General features: G+C 45.4%; 2 protein-coding genes across 5 annotated transcripts; one reads left to right on the top strand and one right to left on the bottom strand.

Moving 5' to 3' along the window:
• Positions 1 to 2,413: 2,413 nt before the first annotated feature.
• FICD (FIC domain protein adenylyltransferase) lies at positions 2,414 to 7,145 on the top strand. Of its 3 annotated transcripts, XM_074159728.1 has the most exons (4): positions 2,414 to 2,485; positions 2,596 to 2,609; positions 3,186 to 3,520; positions 4,459 to 5,534. In XM_074159728.1, exons 1-4 carry the CDS (start codon positions 2,414 to 2,416, stop codon positions 5,532 to 5,534), a joined length of 1,497 nt encoding a protein of 498 aa, XP_074015829.1. The 3 variants fall into 3 exon arrangements, with proteins under 3 accessions (XP_074015829.1, XP_074015830.1, XP_074015832.1); XM_074159729.1 differs by lacking the exon at positions 2,596 to 2,609 and having other exon boundaries at positions 2,433 to 2,494; positions 3,179 to 3,520; positions 4,459 to 7,145; XM_074159731.1 differs by lacking the exons at positions 2,414 to 2,485; positions 2,596 to 2,609 and adding an exon at positions 3,018 to 3,079 and having other exon boundaries at positions 3,120 to 3,520; positions 4,459 to 7,137.
• A 445-nt stretch (positions 7,146 to 7,590) lies between these two features.
• On the bottom strand, positions 7,591 to 24,695 carry SART3 (spliceosome associated factor 3, U4/U6 recycling protein). Of its 2 annotated transcripts, none has more exons than XM_074159432.1 (19): positions 24,492 to 24,692; positions 23,501 to 23,627; positions 22,413 to 22,517; positions 21,165 to 21,349; positions 19,991 to 20,096; positions 19,109 to 19,233; positions 18,708 to 18,863; positions 17,400 to 17,538; positions 16,889 to 16,996; positions 16,421 to 16,498; positions 16,154 to 16,212; positions 15,047 to 15,156; positions 14,654 to 14,766; positions 14,161 to 14,237; positions 13,594 to 13,762; positions 12,357 to 12,805; positions 11,518 to 11,670; positions 9,659 to 9,846; positions 7,591 to 9,021 (listed from the first exon to the last, which is right to left on the bottom strand). In XM_074159432.1, the coding sequence occupies exons 1-19, from the start codon at positions 24,666 to 24,668 to the stop codon at positions 8,841 to 8,843; spliced, it is 2,805 nt and encodes a 934-aa protein (XP_074015533.1). In that variant the 5' UTR covers positions 24,669 to 24,692; the 3' UTR covers positions 7,591 to 8,840. The 2 variants fall into 2 exon arrangements, with proteins under 2 accessions (XP_074015533.1, XP_074015532.1); XM_074159431.1 differs by having other exon boundaries at positions 7,603 to 9,021; positions 12,357 to 12,808; positions 24,492 to 24,695.
• Positions 24,696 to 24,737: the final 42 nt, after the last annotated feature.

The raw sequence follows: 24,737 nt of genomic DNA, 5'->3' as shown, positions 1-24,737 counted from the left end.
GCCCCAACGACACTGCCCAAGAGCGCAGGAAATAAAAGAGATGAAACCTGGGCTAAAGGGAGACAAGAAGAGACCACCAGCATGGCACAGCTCCTGGGGGATGCTGGACCTGCAGTACTCCACCTCCAGGCGCCCTGCAGCACGGCCATCGAACTGGAGGCTGGAAGGGGAGGGCAGCCAAAAGTCCTCCCTTTTGCAAAGATTTTATTTTTTTCCTCCATTTAACATGTGGGCCAGGAAAGCCAGAAAGAAACAAGACTAACGTTTCTGCCTTATCAAATCTTCCAAATTGATGTCAGGTAAGATTATCACAAGGATCAGTGGAACAGCCACCATCGGCCATAGCACTGCACAAGCTCCAGGGAAACGCAGGGTCTGGTGCCACCAGCCACCGTTACCCCCAGCAGCCATAGATCACCCAAACCTCCTTAGCACACAGAAAGGCGATTTTTATCCCAGTACGAACAGTTCCAAAACGAAGCCAGAGCCTTACTCAACCTTAAAATATGCTTTCCATGATCACTGCCTCTAAAAGCAGAAGGTATAAAGGTCCAGGAGAGACTGCAGCACACTGTGAGGTTTCTATGGAGCACCGAAATGAGTCAGTGCCATCTACCGGCTGCAGGGACCCATCCGCTTCCACATTCACCGCATCCAGCCTCAAAATGTTAAGTAACAAGAACCAGCCTCTTACACGTCTTCTCCCATGACACAACTGTAAGGCTTCCAGCATCCCTCTGCAACACCGTAAGACACGGCACCGTTTCAAACGCAAATTCCCCGTAGAGGTTAAGGATCCAGATGGGAGCCCTTTGGCACAACCGTGGCTTCAGACACATCCACGTCCATCCACACCGAGAGCTGCCGGGCAGCTCCAGCGGGCCAGCCCAGAGCTCCAGCATTCCACAGCCCTACTCTCTTCTACCATCTACATTGGGATCTCCCTTCATTATCCCTGACAAAATCATAAATAATTGTGATGTACGACGTGCTGGCAATGGCAACCCTCGAGCTGGCCGGGATGAGCTCTGAGGAAGCGCTGTGGAAATGCCAAGTGTCAGTAGTGCTGCTGGCATCCCCGAGGGCTGGCGTGGCACAGCGATCACAAAGTACCGCTCCAAGGCTACCGAGAGACATCAAAGCCAGGATGAGACGCCAGACGTTCCTGGCTATCAGTGTTGTTCTCCTCTGTTGGATCAGATATAATTGGCAAACAGTTTCTAAATGTGCTTCTCACCATTTTTAAAAGGAAAATACATCATCGCTCTGTAATTATGCCATAATTAGGCTTGGGTGCTGTATCACTGGCACTGAGGAAAACACACACTTCTCTTGAAGCTTCCTCTTGAAGGGCAGACAGATTTGCTCACCCTTCAAATGCTAATTACACCCCAAATTTATCTTTCAGCATTAAGGGGCTGTGGCAGGTTCCAAATGGCTGGAGGACATGGTAATTTTACGCTGCAGGAATCGCCTTGGGCTCCATTTGCTGCCGAGTGGTCTCAGAGCTGAGGTGCTGTCAGTCTCTTTTTAGGGATGCTGGTTGAACCGAGTTCATCAAGCTGCTTTTGTCAATCCTGGTAAAATCAATAAACAGCTGAGAGAGTCTCAGCACTGAGAGAGTGGTTACTGCCTTTCCCACCGAAAAACAAGCAAGAAAAGGAAGACTGTTTCTGGAAACCTTCACGTAAGGCAGCATGAGCCCGGTTCTGAGCTGTTTGCAGAGGAAGCAGTCTGCCTTAAGGCAAAGTAGACTATTTTTTCCACAAAGGCCGGGGCTAGGTGGCAAGAATGCCTTTATCAGACAGAAAAGGTGTTGTATTGTGCAAATAAACAAGCTGTGAGTGCAGAGGACAGCTTGCTGTGCTCCCCACACCACCATGCCCCAACAGAGCCCCGCTGGTGGAAGCTCCTGGCCATGCCCGCCCTCTCCACTGAGGAGGCTGCACCAGGCAGGAGGCTGCACCAGGCAGGAGGCTGCACCAGGCAGGAGGCTGCACCAGGCAGGAGGCTGCACCAGGCAGGAGGCTGCCATCACCCGTCTCCGCACCCCTAAGCAGCCCAGCCGGGCTGGGCCTCCCCGAAGCCCTGCCCCGAGCCTGAGGGGAGCCATAACAGCCCCCTCTCCTCTAGGCCGCCGCCGTCGCATAGCAACCGGGGGCGGGCTCCCAGCTATTAAACAGCCAGTGGGCCCGCCCCCTCCTTCATCTTCCCTTTCCATTGGTTGTCTCTCCTATGATTGGCGTGAGCGCTCACCAGTTCTTACCCTCCACGAGCCTCTCCCGCGCCGGAGGCGTGGCGCTACCCGGAAGACGCCACAGGAAGCCGAGGGCAGGAAGCGGGGGGCGGAACACAAAAGAGAAGGATCGGCTGTGAGCGCCAATGGAAAAGGAGAAGAGGAGCGGTTCAGCCAATGGCAGGGCGCGGAGGGCGGGCTCTCAGGGGGCGGGGCTACTGTAGCCGGCAGCCGGCGGCTCCCGGGGAGGCGGCAAAGGTGATGGTGGAACCCGGGCTGGGGAAACTCTGGGGCGGGGAGGGCCCGGGGGCGAGGTGAGGGGACCCGGGGGCAACCCCGGAGGGTGCCGGTGGGGCCAGGGGGAGGCTGTGGGGTCCGGGCCGTTGCGGGCCCAGTGGCGAGGAGAATGCGGGCCTGAGGGGAGGCCGGGACAGCAGACGGGGAGTGAGGGGGGCCCAGCAGGCGCGGGGAGGGAGAGCTGGGGAGGGAAGGGTGCTGGGGAAGGAGCGGCTGAAGGGGAAGGTGGGGGTCTGGGGAGGGAGTTCCAGGGCGGGAGGAGACACAGGAGCTGTGGGGGTGGCAGGGCTGGAGGAGGGCTGGGAGCTGGGGGAGGAGGAGGAGATGGGCAACTGGGCCATGTTGTGGACAGAGCTCCTCCGTCCCTTCAGAGCTCATGGGCTTCAGTGTCTCTTCACGCTGCTGCTTTCACGTTAACCTACAGCAGTACCCGTAAGGACTTGTGTTGCTCCGAATACTGCACGCACCCTGCCCTGATGTGCTTTGAGGCGGCAGGGAAAGGTGGGTGCTTGGGATAACCCCTAACAGCTGTGACAGAAGCCCAGAGCACGGATGCTGAAAGTCCGCTCAGATGCCACGTCTCCAGCACCGTGCCATGCCTGCCCCGTGACACGGAGCTCTGGCTAAAGCTGTTTGTGTTCCCAGGTGGGAGCAGTGGGAAAGGAGATGTTCCTCACGTCTGCGCTGGAAGCAGGATGAATCTCGTGTCTATGGCGACAGATCCCGAGTTGAAATGGATAACCCTGTGGGTCCGCGTCCGGTGGGCGGCCGTGCTGGTGCTCCTCCTGAGCTCGCTGGTGATGCTGCTGCTCCCGCCGGCTGCTGTGGAAGACCAGTGCCACACAGTGCTCAAAGGATTCTCCTTCCTGAAGAGTAAACTGGGGGCGGGCTCCTCAGGGGTCAGCAGATACAAAGAACAAACAACTGGCCTGAGCGTGACCTCCAAAGGGCTGGAGCTGCTGGTGCTGAAAGGCAAAGCCTCCCCAGGTAAGAGTGTCCCCAGGTGGGTACAGGGGAACAACTGGGTTGCTGTATAATAACAACGACCCACATCTGGACACCCACACTCCTCCACCTGATGATCTCCCGTACCCCATAATGGTAACAAACTCTCACTACCCAACTGCAAATTAACGTCAGCTGTGAATGACCCAGAGGTCAGACACACCATCGCCAGCCCGACTGCATTCCATCGCCCTGAGCTGCAGAAGGGTGACGCGCTGGCATTTTCCCACCATTCTTTTGTCCCTCAGAAGCTTTTCTTCATGTTTTCGGTACCAGTAAGTTCTGTTGAGGTGACTGGAATAGGGAGTGGTGTTTTAATACACAGTAACATGGGATACGCGGCATTACTGCTGAAATTCTGGCTGCTGTGGAACAGCCTTTCTGGCAATGACAGGCTGTGGTCATTGCCTTTACTGGCCAGGACATTAATTTGGAGGACACTCAAAGGAATCATTACAATTCCAGCACTTTATTCGCATTAAAGCTATTATCGCTGGGAAGATGTTTGATAGTTCAGTGAAAAAACGGATAGAAGCACTGTTAGCAGCTGTGGGCTCTGCTTCTAGCAAGAGAACTGGTGTTATTGCTGAGAGAATGTCTTTTAAGAGACTGTGTCCTCCCACACAAAGCAGCCTGGTGGCCAAAGTGAGTTTTGCCGGGATGGCTACAGGCCTGTGGCCAGCTTGAGCCACGCTGCTCACAGATCCTGCCAGGAACAGCTCTGCTGCTGCGTACTCAGCCCGTAAACATGGCACAAGCCTCTGTGCTTGTAGCCTGGCAAAGGCTGGAATAAAAGTTCTCTATTAAAATTCGTATAGGCTGACTTTATTTGAATTTTATATCGGTGAATGGTGACAGGCTCCAGAGGCTTTCAGTACAGTTCCCTGCCCTGTTATCTCACTGTTATCATTGCATTTCAGAAGTGAAGTTAGAAGCCAAAGCGGCTCTGAATCAAGCCCTGGAAATGAAGCGCCAAGGGAAGCGGGAGAAGGCCCACAAACTCTTCGTGTACGCCCTCAAAATGGACCCTGATTACGTGGATGCTCTGAACGAATTTGGTATTTTTTCTGAAGAGGAAAAAGACATTCTTCAGGCCGACTACCTGTACTCCAAAGCACTAACCATTTCTCCCTGCAATGAGAAGGCTCTGATCAATCGGGACCGGACGTTGCCTTTAGTTGAAGAGATAGATCAGAGGTATTTTAGCATTATTGACAGCAAGGTTAAAAAAGTGATGGCCATCCCCAAAGGCAATTCTGCCCTGCGCCGAGTGATGGAGGAGTCCTATTACCACCACATCTACCACACGGTTGCTATTGAAGGCAACACCCTGACGCTGTCAGAAATACGACACATCATTGAGACCAGATACGCTGTTCCTGGGAAAAGCTTAGTGGAGCAGAACGAGGTGATCGGCATGCATGCGGCTTTGAAATACGTCAACACCACGCTGGTCTCACGGATAGGCTCCGTCACCATCAGTGACATCTTGGAGATACACCGGAGAGTGCTGGGCTACGCTGACCCGGTAGAGGCAGGGCGCTTCAGGACTACTCAGGTGTTTGTAGGACATCACATACCTCCACACCCCCAGGATGTTGAGAAGCAGATGCAGGAGTTCGTGCAGTGGATTAACTCGGAAGACGCCATGAGCTTGCACCCTGTGGAATTCGCTGCCTTAGCCCACTACAAGTTGGTTTACATCCATCCGTTTGTTGATGGCAACGGAAGGACCTCGCGCCTGTTAATGAACCTCATCCTAATGCAGGCAGGGTACCCACCCATCACCATCCGCAAGGAGCAGCGAGCCGAGTATTACCACGTCTTGGAAGTAGCCAATGAGGGCGACGTGAGGCCTTTCATACGCTTCATTGCAAAGTGTACTGAAACTACTCTGGACATGTTGCTCATTGCCACCACGGAGTACTCCGTGGGCTTACCTGAAGCAGACTGCAGCGCTGCTGGATGCAAACAAACCATCCCCGTCAAGACTTGAGCTCCTGAACATCCAGGACCCTAACGAATGTGGGGGTGAAGAGAACGCCAAGCCACTCAGTATTCCTGCTGGGAAATAACTCGACAGGAGGTGTCACTCTTTAGCATTTCATTTATTTAAAGTGTCTTACATTTATTTAAATTAATATAATTTATTTATATACATTATGCCAAGCTGAAACGTGAACTGTTGATGTTGACCGTGCACTCTAACCTGCTTGTGCTACTGGAAGGAGGTGGGGAGAGGTGTCAGAAGGGCTCAACAAGCTGAAGTAGAATTTAATTTCTCCTTAAAAATGTAAGTTTTGAGAAGCTGTCTCAATCGCGACCCTTCACCTGGTCAGTCAAGTGTACTGCCTTACCTTTGTCTTGCCTAACAGCTCCTTGACAAGTCTTAATTGAGTTGTTGCTTTTGTGTTACCTCTTCCCTGTTGTCCAGAAAAAAAAACCCAAAACACAACCCTTGCAGTAACAGCGCTCTCTCAGCTCTGGAAATCAAACTTTTTCCTGCCAGTCATACAAGTTTGACAGCACTGAGCAGGAAGGAGACTAAACTCCAGCTCAGCAAAGGCACTTCTCCCCTCCCATTTCTGTTTTCAGTAGCACTTTGCATGTTTACTTTCACTTGCGTTTCCTAGGGCAAGTTTTGTAAAAGCAGGAAGTTTTGGTGTTAAGATTACAGATGACTTGACTGGAAAAAGAGAAGAAATGCTCTCTGGCTTCTTTCATTGAACTGCGAGGTGCTTTTTGCATAATTTCAGCCAGAAGGACTACCTAGACCCTGCCTCGGATCCCACCTCATCAAGCAGGAGCCCTGGGAAACTGCAACTGTCCTTATACATTTCAGTTCAGGGTTTGAAAAGGGCTCATTTCTGCAAAGCTGTGGGCAGAAGAGGTTGTTGTATGTAACAGTGAGACAACCTTTATCAGTTGTGCCAATTTGCTAAGAATGCATATTGCCAAAAACTTAAGTTTCTTCAATCTACACAAGAGAACTTTTCACAATTACTTACTAGGTTGCATTATTACTGTGATAAACCCGACAAGAATCACATGAGGCCTCTCTGCTGCAGTGGCAGTTAGTGTAGTACTGGGAAGCTGTGGTGCAATTCAAAGCAGCATCCTTAATCTTTGCTTTTAAGGTAAAGGCACCTGCAGCCTAACATAGAATAGCTCCCTCCACCCCTGCCCGCCAGGTATGGAACAGCAGAATTGATCCCAGCACCTCGAAGTTCAGAAAACATTAATTCAGTGCATTTTAGAGCCCTGTCAAGCTAAAACCATTTGGAAAACAGCATAAAGACTGTCCCACGCCAGTGTTAGGTTTCTTCCCTTCTAACTTTTTCTTACCTGCAAGGTAGTTCTGACAAGTTTTATACCGGCAGGCAATAGACTGGGAGTTCCCTGTGAACTACAGCCCCACTCCATGCTCCTGTACTGGTTACTGCTGACAGGGAAAGGAAACAGCGAGGAAGGGTGTTCTGTCCTTACAAAGCATGCTTATTTTTGTAGTTTAAGGTAAGCGTAAATAAAATCTGCACTTTAGAGCTCTGGGGAAAAAAGAAAAGTTATTTTAGTAACAGATTAATAAACTATTTTAATATTAAAGTCTTTGTTTGGAGTAGACTGTTCTCAAAACACTTTCCTGTGCAGTAAACTAAGAAATGCTTACAGCTCGGTTTGCGGAGCAGCGGTTTACTGTTAAATCAGTTAAAATGTTACAGGGGGCTCCAAAGCAGCAAGTCCAACCCCAACAGCCAAGGAAGTGTGAATCATTGCTGGGGTTGTGCGTGCCCTGCCATCAGGGCAAAGCAAGCACCAGCCTTATCATTCCTACCCCCCAAATCAAAGCTTTGTATTAAAAAAAAGTGTTATTTGGAATGTTCCTAAGCCCATTTTGAGATACAATCCCGCTGTAGCGCGAGAGGCTGCGCACCGTCCTGTGAACAAGCGCCGACAGAACTCAGTCCCTGGCTGTATCGCCACAACCGCCACTGGTGCCTGCTTCAAAGCTACGAAGCAGACTCATTACCTCAAAGCAAAGCCAAGTCAAATCAGCAGAGAAGGTAAGCACTGAAAATAGTGTTTATTTGCAGCAGTGCTTGTGTTGTACAAGTGAACTTGGTACTGGGGTCCCCCCTCACATTCAGCTTCCAGAGTTTGCAGCGGTTTTAGTTGACAAGGAGTAGTATTTCTATCCAAGATCAGGTACCAGGTTATTTAAAAGTCTGAGGTGATTACTAAAGTGGTTTCAGGATATTCACATTAGATGGAATGAGCTACTTAAAGGTATGTGCCACTGTATCTCAGTGCACCTGAGAGGCGAGGTACATCAGTATTACCCAGCTGCCATAGGATAAGTGCAATTCCAACACCCACATTTCAACAAAAGCAACAGTATTTATAGAAAACCTTTGAGAACTTGAGTTTAATAAACCAAGAAACGTCAGCTTGCACTTCACATTTGTACAAAACCATACAGAAACCACCTGCAAAAGACGTATGAACTAGCTAGCAAAAACAACCAAAAAAAAAACCAATGGTCCACAAAACAGCATGTACAGCTTTTATGGGAAACAAAAATTACCAGATCTAAGTATTATGACACTTAAAAATAATAATTTGAATGTCTTTTACAAATACACAATATAAAAAACAGATCAACTTGAACAGAACATTAAATGAATACATATATATGTATATTTGTGTATATACATATACACACATATGTATAGAAACTCTCCCAATACTAAAATAGGCCATTGTGGTGAAGTTACCGGTGTCTGCCATTTAACTCTTCATGGAAGGAGACGAATGTCCCTGCGTGTGTGTGTGTCTGGGTGTAAAATGGGTTTGTTGTCGGAGAGAATGGCTGCAATCACAACCTGAACCAACCAGTGGAGCTCGACAAGGTTATCACTAGGCTTTCACATCGCATCTCATTCATTAATGAAAGAGAAATACTCGTAAAGTATTCATAAAACTTGATGTGGCATCCAACCTGTACAGGAAATAGTTCCCCCCTCGTTACCCTCAATATGAGGAATCATATAACGCCATTGTACCAGAACACAGAACTCATTGCTCATAGAAACAAGGGAAAAAAAAACAAAAAAACAAAACAACCACCAAACAGGATTTGTACCATCCTACACTGATCTCGATGAATGCAGGTAGTCCAGAAGGGTATTTGGGTATTTACACAGGATTGTGACTGGCGTTCTCTCCTCGCTAGCATAAGGACACAGCATGGCTTCCAGAAAGGCATTTCACATTTTACCAGATCTGCTGACTGCGGACTTCTTGCTCACTTTTTCAGTAGCATCTTGGCAAAATCAGCATTGGACATCTTTTTAGGCTCCTCAGGGGGTTGGGACGAAGTTGCTGGTGAGTTTTGGACCATCCCATTCTCAGCCTTGGCCATGGGATTACTCTGGCGCTGCAATGCACGAGGCATCATGGAAAGCTGTGTCCTTCCCTTCCCTCGCCTGCAGAACAAAAAGTGACATTTAAAAATATCTCCGTGCTCTTTGAACACACCATTTTAGCTTGGGGGAGGGAGAGGGGGGAAGGACTTTGTTGACTATGAGGAACGCTCATTTAAATGTTATTCCTGTCATTTGTTTCAGTAATAATGAGTGTAAAGCTTTCAACGGGCACCCTTTGAAAGAGGATACCCAACTGCAGAGAACAACAGCTCGACAGTCCCCAGGAACTGAAGCTCTGTGTTTATCCACAGGGCATGTACAAAACAACCCCAATGCAACGCTAAGCAGCAGGAGCACTCCAACAGATTAAAGAGCAACCTTGATGCCCACTGGGAACAACAGCCAGTTCTCCAGAAAGAGAGGACATGGAAGTTATTAGTACCCAGGTGCTAACACCTGATCCAAAAGGATGCCCAACACCTGATACTCCTGGTCACTACAGACCTGTTTCTATTGAAGAGGAGAAGGAAGGAGAAGTAGATCTGCTTTTTCTCATCAATCCAGCAACATAAATTTTCACAGTTGAGCACTTTTTAGATGTTCTTTCACATTCTAGAGAAGATTCCTACACTGTAGGGATCCCTACACTGGGAAAACACACCCAATTTTTCTTTTTTTTCCCCTCACTAATACTCACGCTCCGTAAACCTGTCGCGGTACCGCAAATTGCGAGGCTCTGCTGGCCTCAGGCTTGTCCGGCAGCTTGCGCAGAGGGGGGTTACTGATGGCCACCTTGATGACGTGTTCCTTCACTGTCAGGCCATCCATCTTCAGCACTGCCTGCGAGGCCTGAGCTTCGTTCTCATATTCCACATAGGCCAGGCCCTAAATAAGGAAAAGAGGTCACCTACATTAGTTTTAGTGCTTCTTTCTCCGCATGACAGCTTTTGCTAATAATTTGGACAACTCGTAAGAAAACAGCACAGAAAGCAGACCTAAACGTGGCCGAGAGCTCCAGTATTCTTTAGCTAAAGCAATTCTTATCTATGCAAGTCTACAACCTGCATTTCTTGACTCTCATTCACAATGCCCCAATTTATGGAATGGGTATAAAGAAAAAAGAAGAAAACCAAGATCCCAGTAAAGTAAGTATAACGAAGTGCTGCATCAGTGGGAAGTCTTCACTTCTAAATACATATTGGATATATGTATAATACATATATCCAGGCTGAATCTGGTATTGGACAGATTTGGATTCATAGTGGAAAAAAAGATAAATTCATCTATAGAGCTAGAACAGGAAGATCCACACAAACTCTCCTGCGATCCTTCACTAAGCTACAACTCATACCTAAGGAATCAAATCCCCTAACACAGGGCCGTTGCGGCCACCTTGGTTTCAAGAGCACCTTGGTTTTAAAACCCATCTTAAGCAGCTCTAACAGAACTGACAGACACCGTTCTCTAAGGAGACCAGAATTGCTGCCCTGAGAACAGGGACTGGTGACAAAAACCCTTCTTTGCAGGAAGGGAATCCATGTTGGCTCCGTGAAGTCGCCGCTGCTAACCGTGCACTGGTAACCAGCTGCCAACAGCTGCTGGTGCACCTTCGGTAATGGGGTCTGATTTCCAGCAAGTGGACAAAAGGGCACCCCCAAGCATCTGCTAACAACAGGCTCCCACAGCGAGTACAGTAGCTGGAAGGCATCACATCCCTGTTCTATTATTGTTATTCTTCTAAATGACGCTCAAACCCTTAAGCTGTATTTTTGGATTATCCAGTCTCAGAGGAAACATCAGATTTTATGTAACATTCAAAATACACTTATTTGTGGTTTAGATAGAATCCCAGATCAAACCAAGCCAAGAACACGGCTTGCAAGACTTGGGGTGCACTCGGAGAGCGCTTGTTACAAAGCACAAGTGCAACAGGAACTGTGATTGAGGTACTGCCAAGAGCCAGAAAATACGTTTTAAAAATACATGCGCAACGCCACCAGGATGGCACCTGTTAGAAGTGCCCAACACACAGACACGGCTGAGGTGTCAGGTAGAATTTTGGCAGAGCCACAGCTAGTATAGAGTCTCTTATTTAACAAGGAGTCATTTATTCCAGGATGGAAATAATGAGCCCCGTCAGAAAGAGGTGGCTCATTTCTCACAGGCAGATCTGTTATTGCAGCAGGTGTTACGAACAAAAGCCTCAAGAAACCAAAGAGGAAGGAGGGGAATCGGTTACACCAGGTGAACCCTACCCAGTCAGTTACTTTAAAACCAAATATTGACTATTTACTAATGCTTATTTTTACCGTACTGAAAGCGCTGTAAATGCGTTCCCTTCCATCCCATCTACATCACACATCCTTCTTGTGCAAGTTAAGTCTTTTGGAAAAATTTCTCTTCCCCTCCTACTTCTTATTTGTTAGCACAAAGGCACACTGGGCCATATGAATCCAAGCATTTCTACAGGTTTTATTGCAAAGTAATACCCAAACCTCATGAAGAGCTGCTTTTTGAAGGCTTTCTTAAAATTAAGAGTGCATTAAGGATGCCTACCTTGGGTTTTCCGGCTCGGTTAGTGACCAGCCGAATGTCTTTCACATTCCCATGTGCTTTACACACATCTTCCAGCTCTTCCTTAGTGCAGGAAAACGGCAAACCAGATATAAACAATTTATGTTTCTCCAGTGTAGTGCTATACCTGAACACCTGAAGAAACGAAGAGGCTGTTAAACAGGAAACAGGTTGGAGAATCCACGGATTTTAGTCTATTACACCTCCAAAAGCTTATGTGCGCAATACAAAAATACCTTCAAGTCATGGGTATTATCTTGAAAGATATTTGCACATAAACATACAAGCATACACTACGGCTTTGCAAGTAATTTTAAGGACTGAGACACTTCTGAACAACCATGTCCCCTTCACAACGCGAAGGGCCATTGATAATGACTCCTTGCTCAGTTGTCACTATCTGTCACCATTTTTCTTTACCGTAACTCCGTAATGCAGAAAACCACTGATTATACAATTGGTATCTAGTTGTACAGACAATTAACAAGAACCAGTGGGTTGTGTAATAAATGCCTGTGCTGTATGACTCAACCAAAAAAAGTACTTTACAGCTTGAGATGCTCAAGCAGGAATCTGGGTACCTCACACCATTAACAAGCTGCTTGGATCCGCTTCTCCAAGAGCTGTTGAAATCTGCTATTATCAATCCTGGTTTACGGCAAAGATAAGATGCAAGAACTCCCAGAAAACAGTTTTTGCTGCTAAGATACAACATTACCATTCCAAATTAGCACAACAAATTCATTAGACGCAAGATATTCTGCTAGCTTTTCTACACAGTCCCACTGTTCCACCTATTACTTGGAAGAATAAAAGTTTACCTTAAAGTCTGGATTCTTGTTCTTGTCAACACATGGAGAAACAAACATTGGTCTTCCCTCCACAACTTTACGGTCCAAGCCAAGAGCTTGGAGAGCAGATTTTTCCTCCTTGAATTCTACATAGCAATAGCCCCGGAAAGTCCCCTTGTTGCTGAATACTGGACGGATTTCTGCCACCTCCCCACAGCCCTCAAAGAGCTCTTTCAGTTTCACTTCAGGATCCGCCATGGTGTAGGAAAGGTTGCTGACAAAGACGGTGACATTATCTTTACTGCTGTCATGTAAAACTTTGGGGATGTCTTTTCGACTGGTAGATGCTTTTTCCTTTTGGTTTCCTGGGCGATCTGGCTTTTCAGGTCCACTTCTTCCAAACAGCCCAGTTTCTACCTCCATGTCTTCTTCAAGGTGTATTCCATCACCATCCCCCTTGTGTCTCTTGCTGGGCAGCTCTGCTGATTAATGAAATCGAAAACTTTACTAGAAAAAATTACACCATTTCATTCACCACTGAGACTAAGCTGTCCTCCATTACCACAGTGGAGCTTGGAAAAGGCATGTGAAACCACAAATACACAAAATAAAATTCTCCCTCAGGTTTTCAAGAATGAGTAACAACAGATTACTTGACCAAGACAGCAAGTATTTGGATGAAAGCAACAGGGATATTTTTTCCCTTTTCCTGTCAGTTACAACTACTGATTCATGTTCTCTTTGTCTAATGGGATGACTTTTATTTTTTATTTTTCAAGTAACACAAAAATGTAGGAGCTCCCAAAACTCTCAGGGGCGGCAATCTGTTAACATCTTCTGTTACCACCTTCAGTGAGTCTGCTACAATATTGAATAACCCAATTTAGACACAGACCTCAGTGTCATTTGATGAGTCAGGAAAATGACTTTTCTTAAAATATAGAAAAAAAAAACCAACCCACTTTCTCTGAAACAAGAAAAACCTAAAAAACTCTACAGAAGTTCTTATAAACATACACTTGTTGATAAAAAAACCCAAACATTTAGTCTTGCTTTCATTTCTCTTGCTATCACAGAGATCTCCTAGGAGAAAGAGGAGACCCTGAATAGACAGCAGCTCTGAAGACACCAGAAATGGCACTTTCTCATCTGCCTCTAGCTGGAGGGAGGCAACCAATAACCCCGTTTGCCAGAGGTTTGAAGTTTTAGTTCCTGATATTTGGGGGGAGGGGGTTGATTTGTTTGATTGGTTTTTCTGTTTTTTTACCTTCTTCTTCTTGTCCCCATTCACCCTCATCATCATCATCTGCTTTGCGCTTGTCTCCAATCCTGTTTTTTTTAGCCTTTTTGGAAGCCTTCTTTTCCGCCCGAGCCTGCTTTCGTTGTTCAGCTTTCTCCTCCTCTTGCTTCGCCAGAGCAGCTTCTTTCTCAGCAGTCTACAAATATGGAAAATATGTTTTTTTCTAGTGACTGCAGATTGCAGAGCATTCTTACACGCTATTTTTTAGTGCTGGACCTGGAAGGTTTTCTCTTAAGCTCCACAAAACACAGTACTAATGGGATCATCATTTAAAGCAAATCTCAATTGTTTGCTCTTACAGCTTTCCTGGAGCTCACGTTACTCTTGTATCCATCCAAGGGTCAAAAAGCGAAAGAAAAAAAAAGCATCAAAAGACATTAAACAGTTTTAAACTAAAACCAATAGTTTTGAAGCTTTAAGACAATTCAGGCTCATCTATGGGAAGCAGCATTAGAAATCTGACATTTGGGCAAGCATGACCTTAATATAGGTATTTCCTATAAACTGCTTAGGTAGTTCACAGAAAGTTCTGACCTTTGCTCTTTGTTCATTAACTCGAGCTAATCTGTTTTCTGTTTTTTGAACGGCGGCATCCCAGTCTTCCAGTGTTCCTAAAGGATAAAAGAAAACCTTGTATTTAGCTTTCCCATAGTTTGAAAATACAATTCTGGAAAAGTAAGGGTCAATGAGTTCATGGAACATGCTCTTCATATTAACCATTACACATGAAAATTCAAAATATAGCAAGTAGCCTTCAAAGAAAGAGAAGACAAAAACTAAACAGAGCAGAAATCTCTCATTTATAATACAACACTCCAAAAAGGCATGGAAAAACCCAGTAATTTCAGCAGGCTCCAAGAGAGGCCAGAAAAGAAGAAAAAAGGAAAAAAAAGAGTTGCTTGTGTATAGTACAGTCCTGAAAAGAGAATAAGCCTTGACCAGAACACAAAACACCAGATCAAAATTCACTCAGAATCATTGCACACTAACTAGACTGGGTAAAATGAGACACCGTGCGGTTAGTTACCTTCTATTCTCTCCAGCGTGAGCAGCACCTCGCAGACGTGCTCTGGATAGTCGCTCGTGCACTGCACAGCTCGGTGCAAGGCCTTCCTGCAGTGCTGAGTATCTCCGTGAGCTCTGCAGGAGGGAAACACAGCAGTGAGGAGCCACATCAAGGTTACAAAATGGGACAATTAACTACAGTCTATGCAAATGCTTTCCCTCCTCCCCCAGCAAACTCACACTACGCCTTGTTGCTGTAATCCTTCTGAAATATACTGCAGAGCTGCTGTTAAGAGCCTCAAAACCACACTATAAACCCATATGAAGCATACCCATGCTAAGCATCTATGTCTTGTCTCACACAGATGAGGAAACTAAAGAGTTAATTAACTCTTCCAACCAGGCAGGCTCTTACCTTTCTAGGTTATAATACTCCAGCCACATGTTCGCGTATTTGGCATTTCCTTTAGTCATGATGTTGTCCCAGAGTTCTCTGGCTTTCTGCATGTTGTTACATAAGCGGGCCTGAAACAGAGCATCCAAAATACTCAATATAATTTAGGATTATTCCATCAACATCATTACCCCCCCCACCGTTGGATGATTTAACTTATGCTCTTTCATTTCTTCCAAAGAAGAAAACACCACAGATGGTGCACAAAGACCCAGGAAGACACATCTGCTCCTTCCAGTGATGGGAGAGAACACCCAACACAACCCTACTTAACGAATACTTCCCTGCCCACCTCCTACATCAGTCTTGGGTTCTGGCTCCCACATACGTTTCATTTTGGTCGTTATCAAAAAATTAGGTAGTTGCTTTTGAATTTTTCCTTTTGTCATTATTAGAACTGCTTTAGCATAAGTTGAATCACACCTGGGTGTACCTACTTTCTCCCTCCAGTAAGTGGACAGAAAGTGAAAGTAATTAATTCAGATTCAGGCCCACATTGTTCAGGAAGACTACAGAGCCTAAGATTGTGGCAAGCCATCTCATGCATTATGTCCAGAGAAATTATAGCATAAAAGTAACATGACTTAATCTGTGGCAAAGGAAGGAAAATAAAACATCCGCTCGCAGGCAGTGACTGCACCAGCACATGGATGGATACCTGTACTAGTCTGAAACCAGTTAGCGTAGGCAGCACTAAATTAGGCAGGATTCAAGGCAGTTTCGAGACTTCGTCTTCAGTTGCCAGCCACGTGGCCAGCCCTCTCACGACATCACTCCCAGATCTCTGTACCATACTGCTGTGACTGCAGTATAAACACACCAACAGCCCTGACAACTTTAGCAAATAGAACGCCATTTCTTTCCTGGGATGTCGTGCTTCATGCCTGAAGCTACACTATGTGCTTGACCAGTCCAGATTGGTCAGGAAGTGGAAGAAGAAAGATTTACTCATTGCAGTTACCCAGACAAAATGCCAAAGTACAAGAGGATTGCATTCTGTGGCTGGAATATTAAAACGATCAATTTCCTCTAGTCTAGCAATTTAAATACAGCAGAGAGAAACATCACCTCAACTCTTGCCCAGTTCTGCATGATGGTGCAGGATGGATCTCCACTTTCACTGAATCCTGGGAATAAAAATAAGTACTCTTTGTGAATGGCTCTTGGAAATAAAGTGTTTATTAAACAAGTTCTACGCTGTAGATGAAATGTTTATCTGTAGCTTTCTTAAAACGTTTGAGACACTTGAATACAAGTTAAATACTCTGTGGAGAATTAGTCTTATAAAAATTATTTTAAACAAGAGAAAACAATATATTGGATGATTTAACTTACGCTCTTCCACTTCTTGTTTCAAATACTCCACAGCACGTGCAAACGCAGACCGCAGCTCTTCTAATTCTTTACTCGAGTCTTTAGAAAAAAAGAAAGAATTGCCTTTAAATAATAATCTAATTTTCATCTCCCATCCAGTAAAACCTCTTCCCTAACACCCACAATGATTTTACTTGAGTGGGAGGAGCTTATTACTTAAATAAAACTCACCACATGCATAATAAAAAAACAAACATCAAGTATCAAAAAATATAAGGCAGGGCATTTTTCAACAGCACAATCTATTCTGTCAGCAAGGAGCCGCTTTAAACCAACTAGGTTTATATGTTTTATAGACACTAACTGCTCAAAAAGTAATTTTTGTGAGAGATGTGAAACTACTGTTAAATTTTTAAAAAATTAATACCACTGTTTTAAGGAGGTATATAGAAAACAGTTTAAATATTTATTAATACGTATATCATATACCTTGTGTAAAATCCACCCTTCTTCTCAGGTAATCAAGATACGCCTGCCAGATTTCTACGTAGTCCGTCGCCTGAATAAAACCTGCATTCAGAGCTTTTTCAAACATTTCTGAAAGAAATGGGAAAAACAACACACCCACACAAACATATTTACTTTACAAATATTGACAAAATTAGCAAGCTACAGTGCATGGCACAAAATAGTATCTACACCTTACATTTCTAGGAATACAGGAAAATACAAGGTATCCTAACATATGCCAAATTGGTTTAGGAAGTGGATGTAAAAGCCAGTTTAATTCAGTAACATTTGTGGGATGCTGAAGGAAATTGCTCGCTCAGAATTGAAGCTGCTCAACAAAAGCAGCTTTGCCCTAAAAGCTTTAAGACTGTTGCGGCAGGAGGAAAACAAATCCTATGGTGTCCTACAGGTCACCGCTGTTTGTCACACATTATTCAGAGCACAAAGAGCAGTTGTGTAAAGAAGTCTTGCTGAGATGGTCTCTCTTTACCAGAAATGATGCCGTGGTCGACTCTGTGCCTCTCCATCGCCAAAAGGTAGCGAATCCACAACCCAACCGTCCAGGGACAGTTTCTAACGGCGCGGTCATGAGCTGACAAGACCAACTCCTTCACTTTCAGCTGCCGGTCCTGAAATAATCAAATACAACAAAGTTTTCAGATCTTATTAGCCAGAGAGCCCGTCTAAGACATATGAACTTATAAAGAGCCAAAGCCTTAAAACAGTACTTCCATTTTATATTTGAAAAAGCTACAAAAAGATGGGTATTTTAAATTCTCTAGCCCTAAAAACCTCATGAACACCTTCAAAAGAGAAAGGATATGCTCAGGAGCAACACAAACAAGAACTCCATGCCATATTCAGCCTGCAATACCTAACTGTCTGCTTCCAACTGAGCCAGTTTGGTATTTTCTGCCAATGAGGTAAATATAATAAAGGCACCGAGCAAATTCCCTACTGTTCTCAGTATGTTTAGAAGAGAGGAGGAAAGATACAAGAAAGAAGGTGCACACAGAGCCTACTCAAGGGAGGCAGACGCTGTTCCACCCACAACCTGCTGTCTCAGGCTGGTAAGATAAAGACATGAGGGAGCAACTCAGCCCAGATAAGTCTCCTGTAGCGATTTGCTTAATAGACTGACCTTCATGTCCACATGAAAACCCTGCTTCTCAAGTTTGGCATGATTTTCCAAGCGTATTAACTAGCCCACATGTAAATATAGACTAAACATCTGGGTTTGCTTTGGCTTGTTGGTAAATTAGTTGTTCTCCACTGTAAAATATTTAGGAGAGTGCTGGCAGCCCTCAAACAAGCACTGACATTAATTTATCTGTGTCCTGAAAGACAGGCAGGGTCCCCAGCGATTCAGACACCACAGAACTGCTTTGACTTCAAAAGCTAGAAGAAAATGAGGGACATCCTCCAAAGCAATGCCTCCAAATGACTAGCCAGGGACAACATCAGGGCTTACAGTACTAGGTTACACCTAGTCAATTCCTTGCCAGATAGACTAGGTGTGAGCTTTAAGGCTTACGCTAATTCTGCAGAGAAAACACATAACTGGAGGAAAAAGTGAGCAAATGCTCACTTGATCAATAGACACACCACCAAGAACAGGAAGAAACCGAAGGTGAGGTGAAAATCAGTTTTTGAAGAATTTAAAGACTACAGGACAGGACTGAGGTAGAATTTACTGGTTGTCCATTTATCAGCCACTAAGATTTAAAAAAAAACCCAAAAACCAAAAACCACAACCAACAGGAAAATAAACGCACAAACATCTGGGTTTTGTCCTTACCAAATACTGATTGTAGCGTGCCCAAAGATCTGGCACAAGGCAGTTCTCAGCCAAAGCCCTCTCATAGATCAACTGAATGCGAGCTGGATCTCCGGCTTTCATTTCAAAATCAATGTATGCTTGGTATTCTGCTAGCTTCGGTGGTTCAGCACCCAGCTATAAAACAGAGATATCACCAATTAAAACCTTCTGAACAAAGCATGAATCAAACAGTCCAACTGTTACTCAGAGTAGGTCTCATGCAAAATTGCACACAAGAGCTTGGCCTGCTAAATGTCAACACCTTTTGATTTGCACGTACCTCTGAATACCACCCTGGTTCTGAAGCCATTCAGACCCCCCCAAAAAAATCACCCCAATTAACTCTTAGTTTTTAAGCAAGGTATGAGTAACAGCAGTACCAGTGCCTCTTCATATGGTTTACACTTCTCCAATTGCTGTAGAGCTTTTTTGTAATTCTTTACTGTTGTTTCTGGGATCGGATCTTCTGACCATTCCTCATACTCAGCATATGAAGCCTCCATATCTATTAAAAACAGACGTGAAACCCCATTAATAACTTAATGGGCTAAATAATCAATATTCAACCTATATTTGATTTTAGCACATTTGTATTTCTATTTATACTTTCGTATCTTAACTGTCACACTAATGCACGTTTAGAGGGTTCAGACACTTCATCTTATACAGGGCACTACAACACAAACTCAGGATGTTATATTAAAGCTGCTGAATTTGATTTAGAAAACCGAAGTGGCAAGGCTTTCCCAAGGCTTTAAAGAAAAGCCAATCACCCCAAATTCTTTCAATATGCAAATGGAGAAGTTAGAGAACTGTGTTAAACTTCCTCCTATAAGCAAAGCCACAAGGAAAAGGGACTCAGAGTTTAAAGAATGAAGCAGATATGGTAGAATTCTAACAATCCAGCTGTCAGCACTTATTATTCCCTACCGACCAGGGTTCTTATGTAGTGATCATCACAGCTGAATTCCTAGATCCTAATGGCCATGTTTTGTGCTCATCACTTGTACTTTAAATAGCCTCAAACTATGTACTGAAGAAACAGATAAACCAAGTTTCAACGAGCAGGAATATTTCCTAACAAAAGGGATCCGTGCATCATTCAACAGGCCCTAAAGACAGGCAAATGTCATTGATTAAAGAATTCACAAATGCTCCAGCTGCAGTCTGTGTGGCTCTACCAAAAGAATAATCATGACTAATGCCCGGATCACCATAACACAGCTTATCCACGCCATCTCTCCCAGCGCCCCAGCTCTTACCCAACAGTGGGATCCCCAGCTGGCGCCTGAACAGCGTGTGGATCTTCTCAAGCTGGCTGCAGAGCATCTGCTGCTGCTCGGGCGATGGAACGCTGCCAGGAGCTGGCTACAAACAAAAGGATGGAAATTTAATCAGTTCTCCTCAAGCCTGAGCTGATGAACACGATGAAGTACTGTTTAATGGGTTGGGGGGAGTCTGGGCTCCGAATGTGACTACGTGATCCTTGAAGGACAGACATGGCCAACTCGCATCTCAGGTCACTGCTGGGAAAGCTAAAGCTTGGAAATTACTAGACTTGGAAGCTGGATCAATGTGAAAAGCATTCCTCACCAAGAGCTGACACACACACACAGGGAAATGAGAACTTGAAAAAAAGCTTGTCATCATGTCATTTCCCAAACCCATTGGGCTGCCAAATAGTTTTTCAATAAATCCCTGGTGTGTGCACAGATAAGTGAAATCTTCCAGCTTTCCTCCCGTTTGTGAGTGAAAAGGTGTTCTCCCATTGCTCCTTTGTTAGAGCATTTCATAGAACAGTTTGGGCTGGAAGGGATGGTTAAAGATCATCTAGTTCCCACCCCCTTTTTCTCCCCCCCCCCCCCCCCCCCCCCCCCAAGCACAGGCAGGGACATCTTTTAACTTCCATTTCTTATGTAGCAAATGGCAAAAAAAAAAAACAAAGGAGAAATATTCACATTCTGGCCATCTTGTAAAGGTATCTTTTGTAGACTTAAAACAGTATGTTCCAGGGATAACATACTATCATGCAAAAGTCACAAAAACAGTGACATAATGAATGAGTTAAAAGCTGAAGCACAAAACAGTCTAGGAATACAGACATGACTGACTATCTGCAAAAACATTTGCTGGCAAGCACACTGTTTCATAACGGAGATACTCAATTGAAAGCTATTCTTGTTAGCTGAAGCTAAAGGAGTGAAACTTTGCTTCTGGAGATGAGATTTTATCATCTTATTTAAACACAAATCCATTAATATATCAACTAAATACATGCGATGTTTTTCCCACAACAGAGGGTCAGTTTCTACAGCTGAAAAGAAACAACAGTGTGATATTACAGCCTCTTTTCCCAGAGGAGACTGATGAGGGGGCGGCACAAGGCGATTTCAGAAACTGCAGCACAACCTGTTTCTTACAGGAGCCTGGCCTCACCTGTGCGGTTTCCAGAATGGCATTCTCAAACTCCCGGTACGCTTCCCACAAAGCTGTTCCTTTTGTCACGTGCAGTCCGACCGCGGTTAACGCTCTCTCAAATATTGAGCGGACTTTCTCAATTCCTCCTTCCTGACCAATGCCACCAATTGAATACTGGGCATATTCCAGCCAAATTTCAGGACCTAAACAAAGTTATAAGAAATAGGTGACCTAATCCCCTCAAAAATAATAATAATAAAAAAAAACTCTACTTCCCAAACATCCACAAATAGACCACCATGTGATAATTTTCGTTACCATCCAATGTAGTAAAGAAAAATTAAAATATTTTATTTTATGGGCTTGGTTCAGTCCCAGCTGCTACTACTTTCTTCTGACAGAAGTAACTCTCGTGGTCGCTACTGACCCAGGCTGACTCCTGTGTGCCACCTCTGGTATACAAGCTGCATCAAGATGCACAAGATGTTGCATGCATCCCAACAGCAACTTGAATTTTCTTGAGCACCTGTGCAGAGCTGGGACCGCAAAGCTGTCGCACTCCTACAGAACTCAGACTAAAGTAGGTCGTCCTTCTCTTTCCAGACTCCTACACTTGCCTGTTCAGCAACTGCTCCAGCAGCATTAACTATGAAGAAGGTGGATTTGCCAGAACAGTGTGAGCTGCCTGGCACCTCTCCCACCACCAGCAGCATCTGAGAAAACGTGGTTCAGGGACCCCACCCAGCAGAGACCATCGAACCCATGGATGTTGGATTGCACATCTCGGGCTCCAGAAGCCTTTCCAAATTCCAAGTGCAATCCATCCAGCAGATCCAGCTCCTCCTCGGTTCTTCATCTCCCTAAGCTAAAAGTTTTAAGCTACGGCTGCAGACAGACCCTGAGAAATGGAGAGACGAGACACCATGTGCTTCCCTCACTTTTAACAAGGATGATCAGAGCCTGGTATCGGGCAGGGCTGGGGTTACCTACCCTGAGAGCACTCACTGAGTGAGCCCAATACCTGCTGCTTTTAGAGATCACAGAAGTACAAAGTACGGATTTAAAATTTTACTTTGTTTAGAAGATCTTAAAGACTGCAAGAGTACTTAAAGCATTGCCTTTAACTCCAATGCCTCAGAAAAACAGAGGATCACTTCACACCAATATTTTTGATCCAATTTACATTATAACAGAAGAAACTTTCCTACAAAAAGCCATAATTTGAATGCAGCACAACACATTTTATAGCATGTATTAACAACTTACAGATGTAGTCTTTCACAGCTCTCTCAAACAGCTCGTAAACTTTCTCTCGCTCAGAGCTTTCAGAAGCCATTTTTATCTCATCCTTCAACCAGTCCAGCCAAATTTCTGGAAGGAAGAAGTTTAGAATATATCATCAATGTTCAGAAAAAAAGAAGTTAAATCCACTTGTTGAATTTTTTATGAGGGTTTTTAGTAACAGACTTAAAACAGGGAGAATAAAGCAATTTTAGCCTCTACAACTACTCACAACTAATTTAAAAGAAAAGTTCAGTAGAGACCATGTCAAATTAGTACCAACACTTCTATTTAAAGAGAGCAGATGTTACAGGCAGCAATTTATCAGTACTGTGGGCAGAGGACCAGTATCCACCAGCACCCAAAGAGGCATCTAGAGGTAAACCTCTCCTCACAGTTTTACGAGAAATAGTAAATGGCTTTAGAGGCTGCAAGTTTCCACATGCACAGAAGGAAACCTTCCCTTGCCCAGACTAAAAACACACTGGCAGAATAGCCTCTGAAATACTTACCTCACCTGTGTTTTATGAATAGAAAAGAAACACCCACTTCAAGGGCTACTTGTAACTTCCACCAACATCGTATTTTTTGCTGCTTGCCTGCAAAATTTAACTTTTGACAGGAATTTGTCTGTGCTTTGAGTCACTTTCCCTGACGCAGTGACCAGAGCAGTTTCAGTGCTGCCATACCCCAGCTGTGTGTCACCAGCCCTAAAACAAAGGCAGCACAAGGAAATACACATCTCGCCCCCTACAGCAGGTCGCATCCTGACAGCCGCAGCCCCTAGCAGGAAACAGGGCAGGACAGTGCAGTTGCAAGGGGCAAGAACTCCAATTCCTGCACCAGGCTCATTACCCTGTGTCTGCCAGAGGTCAAGCTCAATGTTGGCCATTAACACCTTCAGTATTCCAAGTTTAAGAAGTCCCAAATCTATTCTTTTAGGTTTCTCTGGACAATAGCAATGTTGTTGAAGCCTGGCACAAACACATTATTTCACTATTGAAACAGTAGTGTTTTACATGGATTATGCTTAAGCTTAATTGGCTGCAACATGAGCAGAAGATGCTCCGTACCTTCAGTAAGTGGAAAGAGTTCACTCATCTTCTGACGAGCTCTTCTGAGCTTTATCAACTCTCCCTCCTGGCGCAGCAGCTTTATCAGATCCAAGTGACAGTTATAGTCAAAAGCATTGATGGAAAGCTTAAAAAAAAAACACCAAACAGTAGTATTTTTTAAAAGCACTGTCGAGTGACAGACATGAAGAAATCTGAAAACACTTAGCAGAACAGAACATCACACTGCCTTTGGGGCACACAAGTCTCCTCACGTGCCACAGAGCCAAGACAACACCTCCCTTCCAGCACAGACTTCACTATTGTTTGCAAGATGCTTTCAGGTCACAAGCAGACATTTATAAAAAACACTTCCAAGTTTAACAGAGCTTTAAAGTTAAGCTCAGAGCTTAGTCTACAGCTCTAAGCTCTAAAGGTTACTGCTCAGCAGCACAAACGCACCAGGAGCACAGCAGCTACCAGCTGCAGAAACAGACCCAAGAGTGCAAAACAAAGAAATCCTTCTTCGGAGCCAAATACGTTTTAGTTTTTGTAAATAAGAAAGGGCTCTCCTCTCCAATCTTCCTCTCAAAAAAAAAAAAAAACCCTAAACGCTTAGTCCCCACTTCAGACTCCAAACATTCACGCCTGGACAATTCCCAGCATCAAACTCCACGAGCAGCCATGGATTTTTTTTCCCGTTACCGCCGCAGCCGCTCCAGCAGGCAGTCACCCAAAGGAAAACCCCACGAAGACCGGGTCTCGCCCCGCTCCGAGACTTCCCTGAGGCGAGGCCTCTGTTCTCTGGGACGAGCCTCCCCCACAGCCCCAGGGCTGCTCCCGCGGGGCACCCGAGGCCGAGGCGTCTCACGCAGCACCAGGGGCGGGCCACCAGCACCAGGCCCGGCCTCCAGGACCGCTTCCCCTGAGCCAGGAACCGTAACCAGCCAGAGACCGCCGTATTGCCCCACCGCCCCCTTCCCACGCCGCCACCAGCCCTGGCGGGCCGCACCTGCTCCTCCAGCCGCTGGATCTCAGCCTCATTCTCCTTCTCCTCATCTTCGCCATCACCAGACGAGTCCGAGTCACCCTCATCCTCTGAATCACCCCCCGACTCGGGGTCGCCCTCCGGCAGCCGCTTCTCCTCCTCTGCCGCCACCGCAGCCGCCTCGGCTCCCGCCGCCGCCATCTTATGCAGCTCCCTTCACAGCCAGCCGCGCTCCGCCGCCTGAGGGGGCTGCCCCCACCGCGCCTGTCC

The sequence above is a fragment of the Numenius arquata genome, chromosome 16 (genome assembly GCF_964106895.1).
Source record: "Numenius arquata chromosome 16, bNumArq3.hap1.1, whole genome shotgun sequence".
NCBI lineage: Eukaryota > Metazoa > Chordata > Aves > Charadriiformes > Scolopacidae > Numenius > Numenius arquata.
The sequence above is the reverse complement of the archived record's forward strand: the minus strand, read 5'-3'. Positions and strand labels throughout refer to the sequence as shown.